Source organism: Lepidothrix coronata, unplaced genomic scaffold, assembly GCF_001604755.1.
Source record: "Lepidothrix coronata isolate B3197 unplaced genomic scaffold, Lepidothrix_coronata-1.0 Scaffold55, whole genome shotgun sequence".
Taxonomy (NCBI): Eukaryota; Metazoa; Chordata; class Aves; order Passeriformes; family Pipridae; genus Lepidothrix; species Lepidothrix coronata.
In genome coordinates this window covers 882,590-898,405 of record NW_016690235.1, presented here as the reverse complement: position 1 = coordinate 898,405, position 15,816 = coordinate 882,590, and the positions used below count along the sequence as shown (strand labels likewise).

Below are 15,816 nucleotides of genomic sequence, written 5' to 3'. Positions count from 1 at the left end.
CAAGTACCTACAGTGCCAACACATCTGGAAGCGGGAGAAACAGCTGATCGGAGTGGAAACTCCTAACAGCAGCATCCAACAATTAAAAAGCACCAATAAAAGCAGTGTTTCCTAACCTTGGAAATATGAAGGCTGCAAATACTTTGCAAGTATGAAAAGAATTCAGTAAAATGACTTGCAAGTGAACAAACACCTACCCAAAACACAAAACAACAACTAATATAATATATAGGATGAAACAACAGGATGATACCTCTTCCTCTTTTATAGGTATAGTGCAAAAGTTCTCTTTAATCTCCTGCAATTCATTTTTACTCTCTTCCATCTTCATTTCATTTTGGAAAATCAAACATTCTCTTTAAAAGATCATAAAAGAAAGTAAGTGACTTCTTTGTATTACTTCATGTCTAAGATTGAAAGTCTTAGCAATAGCTTTAGTAGCCATACACATGGCAAAAAGTTATTTTTCTAAATCCATGCCTTTTCTAAGAAAGCAATTCCAAGGGATGCTCTACCGATCTGTGGAATTAGCCAAAAGTATTATTCAAGAAATAATACATTATATGCAAAGTAGAATCATTTAATATTGGACCCGCCTTAAAAAGTTACAGAAAAAACCCCTCATATTAAAATTGTTCAACACCCATCACATAAATGTTCTCATGTGAAAATACTTTCTGCAAAAGCTGCGTATCTAAGTTTCTTCCAATGTCAAATTTTTTTACTATATATAAAATCTCTGTAATCTATAACACTGACCTTATTTCACTTTTGTCTCCTTTAGTTTCTATTTTCAGAAATGATTCAGCACCAGTGAAGGCAGAGTGTGCTTATTATTAATCAAAATGACAACCAAAAGTATGTTCCCTGGTTTAACTGAAAAACTTTCAAAATGCTTGGAAATAAAACTCAGAGGTGAGGCTACTACTTGCCTTGTGAAGCAAGGATACAAGCAGAAAAAAGATGAAGATTTTTCAAGTAGAAAGAAAAGTTTTCATCAGGCTTGCCACTCGTGGCCACCACACTAACACTACAACGACTTTTTAGGGGGATAACTTCCTCCTCAGTCCCTGACACCACTATTTTCCTGAAGGAATACTTTGGACTGAAGAGTACAAATTGTTCTACGCCCAGCCTTGGGATGCTAACTGAATTTTACCTTAAGTAGAAGTCTTTGCTTAAATGCCTCTCCCTGTGTCCTGCACAAGGAGATTTGGGGCCCCACCTTGGGCAGGCTCCTGGTTTTGCTAGTCAACCACAGACCAAGAGGTGAGAGCTGTTTCAGTAAAGGTTCACACTAGCACTTTTTATGCCATTTTTGAAAGTAGTTACAGAATCTGGATCATGTTATCTTCACTGGGTATTTACAGTGTTCACACTTGCACATAGTCTTATGTCCGAAACTCAGTGTGAGATTAGGGCTCATTTTAAAAAACATGCCAACAACCCCACTCCTCCCTGTTCTGCTGCTATACAGGTACAGTTAAATCAGTTAAAATTTGCTTTACCTTTCTTGGGAATCATGTAACCCTACCAAGCGCAAAAGAGTGATACAAGTCATCCAGACATGAAGTAAATCATCGCAAAATTTAGCCAGACATTATGAATGCACCTATACAATCAATATATTTAGGAAATACCAGGCCCATTTCTAATACAGTTTACACCAGTTTAATGTATCAGTTAGTTCAAATTAATGGCATTAGACATTATTCAACTAAATTCAATCAACTCAGTAACATGAAGGTGAGTAAAACCATAAATAATATTTGAATGTGAAGAAATACAATTGAACTTGAAGAAATACAGTTCAACAGCGCAAGAGCATGGATTTGCTGACAGCATGACTGAGATGACAGAAAGAAGGAACATGGAAGCATGTATAAAATCCCAGCCCAATTAAATTTAGAGGCATTTTACTGAGAGGGAATCAGTAAAATCAGTTTGAGGGAGGACGAGGTCCCTTAAAGATGTACATTTTTTCAGTATTCCAAAAGTAAAATCTTGAGTACACTTCACACTTACAAAATGCAAAAGTGACACAATTTCATTAATCCAGTTTTCTTAAGGCATATAAATTTCATCTGAGTCATTTTTTCCCAAGTAAGAAAAAAAGCTGAAGTCTTTACCTGTTGCAAATATAAACTAGTTACAAAGTTATCATTTAACAGATGTTCCAATGTCATTATACACAGATTATTTTTTATGTTCAATATTATACATCAACTCGTAGGTACCTGAAAATGTTCTCTTCTGTTAAAATCTGTCCTTCAGAATCTAAAAGGGGATCTTTCACTAAAAAAAACTGTAGTCTGCTCAGAAGTATAGATAAAGTTGGCAGGTTTTTACGAAAATTTTCAAGATTATCAATAAAAGTAAATTCCTCTTCCAAATATAAATCTGACGAAAAATAAGAAAAAATACATTATAAAACAAGATAAATGTAATAATTACCAAAATAAAGAGAATTGTGGATCAACTTTTAGAATACTATAAGTGTATAGTATTATACACTTTCTACTTCAAATATTTTGGAATTTTAAAGCTTTAAGTACAACAAGTCCACAGGATAAGCTCTGGTTTTCTTTTCCTTTTTTTTTTTTTATTTTCTTATACAATGTCTGTCAAAAAGAAAAGGTATTTTCCTTTCTTTCCCATGTTTGCATTTTCAACAAAGTTCTACACGTGGGTCTGGGCAATCTCAGGCCCACCTACAGGCTGGGTGGAGAAGTGACTGAGAGCAGCCCTGTGGAGAAAGACTTGGGGCTGATGGTTGAAGGAAAACTCAACCTGGGCCAGCAGTGTGCACTCACAGCCCAGAAATTCAACAGCGGCAAAGCAGGTGATTCTGCTCCCCTCTTGGAGCACTGTGTCCCTCTCTGGGGTCCTCAGCAGAAAAAAGACATGGACCTGTTGGAGCAGGTCCAGAGGAGGGACACAAAAATGATCAGAGGAAAGGAACACCTCTCTTATGAGGAAAGGGTGAGAGTAATTGGGATGTTCAGCCTGGAGAAGGCTCCAGAGAGACTTTACTGCAGCTTCTCAGTACATAAAGGGGGCCTATAAATAAGATGAGGACAGATTTTTTGACAGGTTCTATTGCAATAGAACAAGGAGTAATGGTTTTAAACTAAAAGAGAGATGATTTATTAGATATTAGGAAGAAGTTTCTTACAGCAAGGGTGGTAAAACACTGGAATAATTTGCCCAGACTGGTGGTTGATGCCTCATCCCTGTGGGTGCTCAAGGTGAGGTTGGACAGGGCTCTGAGTGACCTGAGCTGATTACAGGGGGGTTGGAATAAATGACCTTTAAAACTCCTTTCCGATCCAGGCTATTCTATGATAACAGGATTCTATGGATTTTCATTTCTTCTGCGTTTAGATACCACTCTCCTGACAGAATTGAGGCAGTAACCACATCCCTATTTGATGCAATCCCTTACATTCGCAATATAGCATACACAAATATTTACATCCACATTTTACATATGGATAATACACATAGAAGGGTAAAGTGAGGTTTTTGTTCTTTCTTATTTTTTACCAGTATGGAAGTATCCTCATTCCTATATCCCTCTTTCATTCCTTGGATGACTCCCTATCTGTAACAACCTTCCTTTCCTTCCTGGTGGCTGGAAGTTGTAGATACTGATTATGTTCCCCCCTCTAACTGTTCTATGCTGCTGACTCAGATTCCCATAATGAAATCTATCAATTAAAAAATAAATGCCTCATTGTAAAATGAGGCATTTATGAGATGAGATGAACAGTTTAATGAGATGAACAGTTCAGAAGAGGCTACTAAGGCTTCTAGGAGCCTATAAAGCTAAAAGTAGCTCTAATAAAAAAAAAATGACATTTTTTCTGATATGCTACAAAATCCCTGATCTATTCATCTTCCTTTTCTTTAGGCAAGTAGGAAAACAAAGGAGGAGGCAATTCAATATTCAATCAAATAGTGGTTGCAAAATTAGATGCTAAAATCAATAAGAAAATAAAGACTACTTCAATGATCTAAACTCGCGTCCTCAAATATCTAATTTAATTTTTGTTAACTCAAAGAAAACTGGACAACTCCTAATATACTAACATGAAATCAAGTCAAATAAGGCACAGTTTTGGCCTTGATTTGCATTTATTTTCCTAATTTAGCCATAGTTTTTATTAATTTTTTTATTGAAAGGAGCTATAGTATCTAAAGTGTATGAAGAAAGGGGGATTTTTCCAATTAATCCAATTATTCTAATGTGATTAAAATATTTTAATTACTGCATTTCTTTGTTAATTTTAACACATTTTTACCTGTTACTCCCTATCTCAGGAAAGCATGTCTAAGCAAGTATGCATTTACACGTGTACTGAAGGGCCCTCCTGAAGTGGAACAGATACTACCACATACCTAACTGCTTTCCTAATATAGAATTTTACAGCTGAAGTACCAGGTAGAGTTTGAAATTCACAAATTCCAGTGCTTGAAATTCATAGAAAACTGAGCTGAGCTGCTACTTTATGATTCTAGGAAGTGCAGTTCCACATTTTTAAATATGCTTATTTTTCAGAATTGTGACTTGAATGCAATATCATCACTTTCTTTGATTTACAATACAGTTGAATCAAACACTTTCTCAATATTTGGTTTTCTGTGATCAGAATTTGTTATATCTGTTAGGGTGCTAATAATCACAGTTTTCAGAAAATATATAGGGACACTACCCAATTTGAACAATCACAGCAATAAACTTGAAAAATCCCAGCAACAAAGTGGAAACCGCTTACTTCTCATTCTGCTTGATGTGGTCAAGGAAAATGCTTCAAAAATCTAATTTTATTGATGTATTATGGATCATTATAATTTTGTTCAATTTCTGATATGATCTACTTATTGTGATACTTTTTTGGCACCTTCTGCCATATATTTGATCAGCCTTAAACTTCTTTTGGTTTGCATCTATCTTGAACTGCTAATACAAGCCCTGCTTCTCCAGGGAATAAATATGCCTTCAGTGGTCATACCTTAGGCAACTGCAAAGGTTTGTGATCACTCAGACAGCTTCATCAATGCCTATGGAGCCCGCACAAAAAGTTATGGAAGTTAACAAGCTGATTCTATCAGAATTTAGAAAATAGTGAACTAAACATTTTACCTTGCCATGGTTCTCTAAATTCAGTGACATAGTAAATCTTCAAATATTTTTCTTGTGTGGATTCTTCCTTAAAAACTTTATTCATAACTAAAAAGGGTTCTTCTATGTCAGTCTGAGAGCAGGGATTTGAACTTGGAACAACTTCCATTAATTCATTACTAATCTGGAGCTCTACAGAGGAGATAGGTTTCCTGAAAAACAGAAAAAAAATCTGACACTTAAGCTGTTGTAAAAGTAACATCATAACTTCCCTGACTTCTCAGTGAATCAACAGCACTCATAAAGATACTCTAAGAACCCTGACAATCACTGTCTTTACTGAAGAAGATTAGAAATTGCGGAGTTGCTGTCACTGTCCACTGGATCCACGGTTCAATTACATGTTCAGTTTTTCCCAAGAAAAAACCCTTTAAGTTTACATCCAGCATTAAATCGAACAGAAGGATAACGGCTGGAAAAGAGCATCAAATCTATTAATGTCATAGCATTTAGCACAAAAATTTAAATGTATACTTTTTGTATTGGGTCTGGCTGAGCTGGAGCTCATTTCCCCAGAGCAGCCCTCACAGTGCTATGCTTTGCATTGGTAGCTAGAAAAGTGTTGATAACACATCAGTGTTTTGGTGCTGCTGAGCAGCACTGGCACAGCATCAACATTGTCTCTCAACATCCCTTCCCCTCCCTACATCGTGGGCAGGATCCTGGGAGGGGACAAAACCAGGCCAGCTGACCCAAACTAACCAAAGGCATATTCCAGACCATATGACATCAGCTCAGATATAAAAGCTAAGGGAAGGAGGAGTGAGGGGGGCATTCATTATTTACAATGTTTGCTTTCTGAGCAACTGCTATGTGTGCTGAAGCCCTGCTTCCCAGGAAGTGGTTGGACATCACTCGCTAATGGGAAGTAGAGAATAAATCTTGTTATTTTCCTCTTTGCTTGTGAGACTGCAAACTTCCACTTTTGCTTTAATAAACAGCCTCATCTCAACCTACGAGTCATTTTCCATTTTATTCTGTCTCCCCTGTCCAGCTGGGAAGTGATAGAGTGGTTTGGTGGGCACCTGGTGTCCAAACAAGGTCAACCCACCACACTTCAAAAACCATGAAGAAATTGCAAGTAATAGCAACAGGAAAAAGATAGGATAAGTGAAGAAACAAACTCACTTCAATTTCCTGTCACTTTTCATATTAATCTCAATATTACTATTATTTCTTTAGGAAAAAAAAAAAAACACAAACTGTGTTAGACAAATAAATAGCAAAATCATTTGATTGCAGAAAAAAACCAACCATCATAGTCCTGAGCTAAATGTGCATCTGGACGAAAAGGTTGTAATTGTTAAAAAATTAAAATATGTATTAGTGTTCTGTTATCCACATAAATTGACTGCAACAATATACTGGCTCTAATTGATGAGTGCTGACATTTCTGAAGAACCTAAATCAGCTCATTTACACTTACTGAATTTATTATTCTCATTTCAGACAATGGATTTCTCAACTGTGCATCCTATTGATTCATGCATGTTTTTATTAATACGTTGCATTGCACCATCTTGCTACTTGCTAGTCCTCTGAAGGTAATTCTCAGATGAGTGCACCTCTGAATTTCAGTATAGGCCTTCATGTGTAGACAGCAAGACTTAGGAATCTCTGCTACACATCTTTAAAAAAATCAACTATTTCACAACATTTTGAGTATAGCTTAAAAGTTAATTTTGAAACTCCAGGTAGTATAGTTCACAAGCAATAACCATGCAGTACTGATAACAACTAATATCCAAACTTTCATATGGCACAAGCCTTTGAAAATCCTCGAACCTTAAAGCACTGTCCAGTTACATGTGGGCCAACTTCACTGAAATCAGTGGATTTCACTGTAGTTTTATAGATAGAATTCACTATAGTTTTATAGACAGAATATACCTAAGTGGAGTTGCTGATTTGAGACTACATGGGCCATCTTTTCCAAAGTCAAACCCTTAGTAAGGCTGTTCTGGAAAGTAGTAAATATTTTAAATGCAGACTACTCTAAGTATGGAAACATATGTTCAAGTCATGCTTGTATTATGGTTGTACAGTGTTTTGAACACAGAAAGAACTACATTAGGTTTAATGTATTTAGCTTCAATTAGATCTTTACATTATGAAGCAAAACTTTCAGCAGTATCTTTGAAATATGGACAGTTGCGTTTCAATATCAAAATAAGCATAACTATTAAGTACATGCAATAGAGCCAATAAGGAGGTTTATCTCATTAAGTAATTTGTTGATTTCTAGGAATTACAGACTCACTTCCTTATCTCCTTTACTGCCAGGTGTCCTCTCACACCTGCTTAGGCAGTCAGTGTCTTCTTCTCAATGTTTTTCTCCTCCTCAGTGCTTTTCTCTCACTTGTTTCTTGTGCTCTTCTGATTTCTCAGCCTCTCCAAGGAGACAGTAGGCTCCCTGACACTTTGAACCAGTTTTTGCTAATATAGCAAGCCACTTCACTGACCAATTTGATCAGTCATTCATGCTTACATTCCTGACTGGCTTACAAGAAGAGACACTTTAAAAAATCACAAACTCCAAACCCCCAAGTTGACAAGCTTATCTCAAAATATCATTTCCCTAACCTAGTTACCTGAACATTTAGACACATAGAAAAGCATAAAAATTCTACACAAAACCCCTACTTAGTAGTAAAACCTTATGCCTACTGTGAAAACAGAACAAAGTCTCAAAAAATCTCAAAAGCCTCAAAATCTACTGAGCAGAGTCTTAGAACAGACTGTATTGAATTGTATGATAAGCAATCCAAAGATACTGAACTCAACCGTATTACATGGCGGCACATCTGGGACATCCTTTGATAAATTACTATGCCAAACCACAAGTAAGTGCAGAATCTTTAAACTAGATAATTATATTTTTTTGGTACAACTCCAGGACTACAGTTCTCCTATGAGTCATACCCAGCAGTGAACCATGTACTCCAGAAAAAATGCCTACCATTGCTTGAAACAACAAAAGCAGAACATTTTAGTGCTTATTCCTAATAATTTTTGAAAAGATTCTAGCATCTTATTTCCTTTCATCTGTTGGTTTGGACTATTAGAAAGAAATTAGCATTATCTATGAATTTACTCGTTACACTACTCACTCCCTGTTCCTTGCTAAGAATAAATCTATTGAAAAACATTTACTGTAGGTCACTTTTCAGCTATCCAAAACAAACCATCTACTGTATTTATTGCACACTTTTTATATATTTTATCGTGTGTTTATGTTTTGCTTTCCAAATACTTATAACGATTTGTGATGGATTATGTGTACTAATACTGCTTAGTCCTACCCCCAGGAAAACCACTATCATAAAACACCTAAGAATTTAGATTCTCTTTCCTTACCTTAAACAAAATGCAAAGCACTTGAAGAATCTGAAGCAAATACACGTCCTTTCCTCCTAAGTTTAACTCCCTGCTCCTTATTTGCCTGTCTCAGTTCAAGTAATTTTTCACTGGTACAGAGATCTAGTCCACTTTGGTTTACAATATATTAAGTGAAATCATCTCAAATTTTCTGTAGCTGCTACCTACCATGTGCGCTGATTTCCTGCGTTTTATTCAGAAGTTATAACTAACTTAAGTGCTAAAACAACAAGTAAATGTTGTTTGGTCTGACAAAATTCTTAATTCTTGGCATTTAATACTCCTTGAGATGGCATCTATCTGACTCCTCAAGCGCTCACTGTTGATATCTAAATCACACTGCATCTTTATAAAAAGTTCTTCAGGATCTGCTTTTTCTTTTAGTATTACTAGTCTAGACAATGTCTTGGGTAACATCTTTGCATGAGTTTTGCAGCATCCTCATATTTATCTCACTCTCTGAAGGTGCAAAGATGATTATATCACATATAATAGTCTTATTTTTTTCTGAAGATACAGAATGTAATTTCAATTGTATTTCAGTGCACTGAGTTAAACAGACATCCACATCATTTTCTGCACAGCCTTAATCCACTCTGTGAGCATGACCATTTCTGTGACATGAATGAGTAGAGGGCTATGCCAAATTAGTATATAGCAAGGAAATTAAAGACTATCATATTGAAATCACAGAAGAGTGCCACTGTAAGGTATTGGGAAGCCTGGCACAGGCATTTTCTGTAAATGATTATTTAATTCTTCAATCATAAGTTTTCCTTATAACCAGTTTTTTAAAGCAGATTTGAAGATAATAGAGATTTTAGGTAGCACTGTAAAAGCACAAATGTAATTTCTCTGTTTCTTTCACACTGGTGATTGAAAGCAGAAATACACACAATTTATTGGTTTTTGCAGAACCATAATCATCTTTCACAGCTAATATATGCTGGAAAGATCTGTTGCAAGCCTGTTTTTAAAATTAACTCAGTTTCAGAGTTCATTTGATACTTTTGACTTTGTATATAACATTTCAAAATAAATATATCTATATTTAATTGCTATAATATAAGCTTGACTTTTTATAGCTGCCTTTTACACCTTTTCAAAGATTTATAAATACCCTTTTTTGAACAGCTTCATCTACAGTTACAAGAGATAACAGTCTCAGAGAGGAGGGGGCAAAAGGTCCTTGTGGTTTGTCTTCATATTCATTAACAGTTTCCAGAGACTTTCTCCAGTGTCATAAATAGATTATACAACCATTAAAAAAATTACATGAAGAAGCAGTGAACTCCATAAAACACAATACTACTTTTAGTGAAAAAGCCATCTTTAAGCTATTTGCTACAGTGTACATCTCCAGTACACTGTACACTTGCTACTGTCAGAAAACATTTCCATATTCTGTTATCATCATTAGCTTATGGTTCACAAAGTACCTGAATGATATCAAAGAAATCACAAATGTTTTTAGCTTAAGGTTACTGACTTTTCCAGGAAATCCTCCACAGGTAAGCTTTTCTTCCATTGATCCAATACCGAAACAGTGATCATGTTCTGTGTTGAAGTAACTGAAACAAAAAAGAGAGAAAGAGAATCACATAGAAAATTTTAAAATTTATTTTTATTTCTTGATCAAACCATTGCAGAGGCTAATCAAACTTTATACAAGATGCATNACACTTTTGGTTTCTGTTAGCAAAAGTAATGCAAATACATCAGAAAGATGTGAATACTTTCATACACATTTACCTTTGTCATTGGAAACCTTCATTTTTTTCCACATCTCATAACCTCAGCATCATTTTTTTGAACCTCTCCCAGCTTATCAGACTTAGTATTTCACTTATCTCTGATCATTGATATTCTTCCATAACCACTTCTCTGGACAGAAACTTTTCCAGAGGTCTCTACAGACTAATCAAATATCACCCTCATTTATGGTGCCATACATAAATCCGTTACCCATTTGTTTCTACTTAGGCGATGAATATGTTCTACCTTGAAGAGATATATGAACTGACTTCAGGAAATTATTTTTTTTTTAACTAGACATCATATAATGGACAAACACAAGCTTTTCCTTTAATCCACAGTAAATTTAAATTAAAACTTAAGGATTATAGAACCTACCTCTAGTCCATGGCTTCCTATACTTATCATCAGTGAAGAGTCCTGTGAGATGATACTTTTCATCTTGATATAAACAGGGAGGAAAGCAAAGTGATAATCTCCAGATGGAAAACTTCTGCCTTGCCATGCTCTGCACAAAAAAAGACATATGTTAAAATTATGAGAGACAGGTCTATTCTTTTTGTGCACCTCTTCAAACATTCCCACTGTTTTCAAGTGTTTTCTCCTATAACCGGATATTTTTATGCTTAAACCTTATTATTTCTGTAATACTGACACAGTCCAAACTAAGAGAAAATATTAACATTTACCTGACTAGCTATTTAACTATTAATCTACACCTCTGCATTTGCAAACCTGCACATATGCTTAGCTACACTTTAACTACACTTTGTATGTGCAATTAGAATTGCTTATCTTAACACTTGCAACTGTCTCCTAAATGGACACATGATCAGAAACAATTTAAAATCATTCCTACTATTGCTGTTTCAAGTACTTTCAATATTCTAAAGCTTCTCATCTTTCATGTACTGTTAGGAGCTAACAAAAGCCCTTTTGAGTCCTTTCATTTTCACTAAAAACAGGGGTACATGGTAGTAATCAATCGAATTCTAGAATTAAATAGTCGATGTGGCAACTTCAATAACTCTTCACTGAGGACCAAGTTCAATAAACTATCTAAGAGTTCTTTTGTCACAGAAGTGTGACAGCACTGTATAAATAGCACAGAACCACAGAACTAGCAGTTAGTTCGGGAAGCAGGGAGAAATTATTTTTACACAGGGTTTTGTATTTAACAAGTTTATAGCTTAGAAAGAAGTTGTCCTCAAAAACTGTGGGGTGTAAAAAGCATACTGGAAGAGGCAACTAGCTATAGATATGTGGGAGAACACAACGAATGAGACTAGTAACTTCTCTCTAGTTCTAAGTCCATTGCCTCACTTCAGCTGTGTTGCTTCAGTCCAAGAAATGTCCACCTATTTTGGCATATGCTGTCAAGCCAATTATAGCTTGTAGTGTTAGACATCCCAGAAGACAAACTAGAAATATTTTGCTGTCTTAGACTGCATCCAGAACTACCATGCTGTTAGTGTACTTTCCAAACCTTCCTGTATAAGCAGAAAGTTGGTGGAGAAAATAAAAGATGTGGGAAGCAATGAGAAAAAATACTATCACTTCACCAGTACAAATCCTTTTTCCATGTCAGTTTAATCCTCTGTGGGATAGTTGTATTCTGTAAATGCTAGTTAATTTTAACAAAAAAGGCAAAAACTACTGCCATCATAGCATCTTTTCCTTAGAACACTCTTGTAAAAAATCAGATCCAACCCAATGAGGTTCCCTCTGCATTAGTCAAAGCATGGCATTTTCCCAGCGATCTCTTTTACAAAGTCTGATGAAAGAAGACAGTCAGACAATTATAGGCAGCTGGACTTAGGTCCTCTACATGTTACTGGCTGTACATCAGTTTAAGTAATCGGTATTGAAGTTACTTCTGAAGCAGCTGCATCTATCACAAAATAAAATTAATTTCCTGATAGAGATAACAGGAACAGAAAGAGCTGATGATAACCCTTCTTTGATTAAAGCAAACTGTCAGAATTGTGACATAAGAGCTCTTAAAGTACTCTTAGGTTAAAGGAGAATGACATGGTACTGTAGAAGTGGAAGTGGAACAAATAGAAGTGAAGTAGAACAAATACACCCAAGGGCTATCATCACCGGTAACAGCCTTAAACCAGGAAAATTGTTCTAAGTGTAAAGGTTAAGATGAATTAGTTCATTTTATGAAGTCTGATAACACACAACCTTTCTTGCCTGTCTCAAATATATAAAAGTGTTTTTCAAGACCATTATTTATGGTTATGGCATTTAATCAACACGTTTACCCCCGTTTCTCAGGGAACTGCAGAAGTCTCCACAAATTTCTGTTCTATCTGTAAGATGTTATGTGCATTTTTATAGTTCCATACAGCTCGCATGTTTTATCAGTTTATAATATTAGAAAACCTTGAACTTGTAAGACGACTTTGTGATCACACCTACAACACTTGGTGCCATGAAGTACCTAACTCTTGCATCTCTGATGACCGAAAAGATACACTCCTTTCTTCAAAGATACACTTCTAAAGAGCAGCTGGAAAAACTATATCTGGAATTGATATAAATGCATAACAAGTACATTAAGAGCAGGATTCCACATCTAGTTGAGCCAGATGTGGGCAGGAATCAGTTTGATATAAGCTCATCAAATTCCAGGATTTCCTAAGAATTGGAAGCTTTAGTCAAGTGCATTTGATACAGGAAAAATCAATATAACTTTTTCTAGAGGGTAGAAGCTAGGCACAAAAGTGGAACAAGAAGCTGCGGTTCAAGCATGGCATATCCCTTGCACAGCCAGATCTGTAACACCTTTAAATGTGTGATCACATCCCTTAACCCCTCCTGGTAGCATTACAGAGGAAGATTCACACTGTTCCAGAGCAGCCAGTCGGAAGGTCGCTCAGCATTTGCCTACTAACAGTTTTCATTTGTCCTGCTGTCAGCACTGTCCTCATCCTCAAAACTCAGGCAAGAAAAGCCATGTAGTTCTTCTCTTCCATACATAGACCACAACATGTTGAGCTAATACATCTATTTTCTTTTGTAGAAAATACGAAAACATCTGAAGATCAAACTGAATGGAACTACCGTGAGAAGGTTTCCACACAAACACTGAGTGACAGACTGCATACAGTTGGAATTACAACAGAAAAAGTTTTGGTTTCTATAATCTAAGAAAACAGTAGGCACACACACAGATACAATATAGAACAATTCCTGCACTCTAAGAAAAGGGATATGGGCAGTGGTCCATAAAATGGGTCCCAGTATAACTGCAAGTACTATTGCTGGATCACTTCCCAGGCTGCAAATCTCCATCTGTACGCCAGGAGTGCTTGTGTGTGTCCTTGTACTCTCCCTGTACTCTTAAAGGCATCATGTCTTGTTACCTTTATTCTTCTGCTCACACACTAGAAATAACCCCCTCTCGGCAAAGCACCCCTCTGCGAGAGGAGTCTTTTATTTGGCCCGTAGCTTTTCTATGAAAACTTAAATAGTAAAAAGTAAAAACCCAATTATGACAGTGTGCCCCAGGGATAAGCAGTTGGCAACGTAACAGATGGAGACAAGAAGGAAAACAAGACTTCACAAGGTTTCTAGATCTTAACTGATCAAAACATGTAAAGCCAAAATATTCATTGTAGGTGTGAAAAGACATCTGCTTTCCACGAATTTAAGCTTAAATATTACAAAAACTCTTCCCTACAATCATTAGGGAATACAGCATTGTGTATAACTATCCCAATACATGCTACAGGAGATGGAAAATTGGATTAGTTCTCTGGAAAGCAATTAATTTAATTTAATGCATTAGAACCACAGTATTCTCCAAAGAAAGCAGGAAACTTATAAGTGCATTATAAGTAAACTTGCAACATACACTAAAAATAATGGATGCTCGTTAGTTTTGGCAAAATTGTACTTCAATTTTTTATTAAAAAACCCTGTAATCACTTCACTTGTTATCCCAGCAAGTGTAGCACAACAACCTCTCTGTAAGAGAATTCCTAAGAAAGTAGTTCTTGATATCTTTATTAATGTGCACTTACTCTGTTCTTCAGTTACTGCTATATTTTGTTCTGACTAATAAGAGAAATAATAAAATTATACCTCATATAAGTAGTCTGTCGAGTGATACTGTAAAGCTGCAAACATCTTGTTTTGTGATGTTTTCAACATTCCAATTTTCTGGAAGATATACAGAATATGGATCAGTTAAACATTTTTTATATCCTCTAAAAACGTTGAAAGAGAAGGTTGAAATTCAGGTTCAACAAGAATAGCTTCGTCATTTCTAGCATATGCACCCTGGACTGAATTTCCTATAAAAGAAGGCTACACAAAGCATTCAGTGTTATTCCTTTGGAAGGATGTAACAGTCCAACTACAGACCATGCACACTTGATTTCTATCCGAAGGAACTGGGCTTTTGGTTTTTATTTCAGTTATGCCTCTGGCTGTTTATTCCACAGAAAACCTTTTAAGGCATTAAGTGAAAGTAAGTAATATAAATTACCTCCCTTAAGCAATAATTTTGAGAAATTATCTGAATCAATGAATTTTTATGGATTATAAATTAGCTTTTAAAGACAGTAGTCTGGCTACCTCCTAAACTATTAACTTTTCACTGGCTCATGTATTTTGGAGGGGACTTTTTTCCTCCCTTTTTTGGGTTTTACAAGGGTGAAGGAGATTATAGGTATAAGCTATAGGAGTATAGATTAGCTCGGAGAACAACGCCCTGCTGGAACACCAGGTCTCTAAGTAAGCTGATGCTTCTGATGGGAACCAAGAGTGAAACAAAAACTATACAAGGACAGAGACACAGTGTGAGTGCAAAACAGACTATATCACAGCTCAGGTGTGCACAAGGTAAGAGAATATTCGTTCTTAATTAAAATTAGGTACAAGAGTCAAAGCTAAAGTAAGGTAATTCTATCAAAAAAGTGTATGATGTAAATGAAATGCAACCAACTTAAATTGTAGGGCCATAAGGGAAACTTGCAACAGAAGGCTGTCTTCATATAGGTATCAGTAAGTATCAGTAACATACCAAGAGGGTAAAATTGCCTATGTAAAAAATTTGGAAACACCAAATTCAGGTATGGAAACTGGAACCCATGGAGGAAAAAATAATTAAGGGCTAGTTGCTTACTTGAGAGGAGTCTGGGCAGAGAAAGGAAGTGCAGGAGAGGTAAAAAGGTAGGTTCAGGCAAGAAAATGGAATAGAGAATAAGGTACAAAATCATATAGAGAAAAAGTAGAGGGGAACCTTCTGATGGAAGGAGTATGGACAGTTAGAAACAGTGGATTAAAATCATAGGACGCTAAAGAAAACCCTTTTCACAATCTGCTGGACCCTCCATCAGTTGCACATCCAACAGACTTGATGCGGAAGAATGGAGCAAGAAGGGATGGGTTTGGAAGGAGGGAATGGATCAGTACCCCATCACTGAGTGCTGAAGGGCAGGGAATAGAACTGCAATGTCATAGCATTGATGTGTATCACTGAC

General features: G+C 36.0%; 1 protein-coding gene across 11 annotated transcripts in view; it reads right to left on the bottom strand.

The window, feature by feature from the left end:
- CUNH9orf84 (chromosome unknown C9orf84 homolog) overlaps positions 1-14,487 on the bottom strand; it is a 45,888-nt gene extending 31,401 nt beyond the window's left edge. For 10 of the 11 annotated variants that reach the window (XM_017816474.1, XM_017816484.1, XM_017816478.1 and 7 more), the window contains exons 1-6: positions 14,414-14,487; positions 10,697-10,826; positions 10,053-10,134; positions 5,147-5,337; positions 2,238-2,400; positions 254-356 (exon numbers count right to left, since the gene is read on the bottom strand). In XM_017816474.1, the coding sequence (XP_017671963.1) occupies positions 254-356; positions 2,238-2,400; positions 5,147-5,337; positions 10,053-10,134; positions 10,697-10,826; positions 14,414-14,482 (738 nt within the window). In that variant the 5' untranslated portion in view covers positions 14,483-14,487. Of the gene's footprint in view, positions 1-253; positions 357-2,237; positions 2,401-5,146; positions 5,338-10,052; positions 10,135-10,696; positions 10,827-14,413 lie in introns of those variants that run through there. The other variant, XM_017816483.1, reaches the window with a different exon arrangement.
- Positions 14,488-15,816: the final 1,329 nt, after the last annotated feature.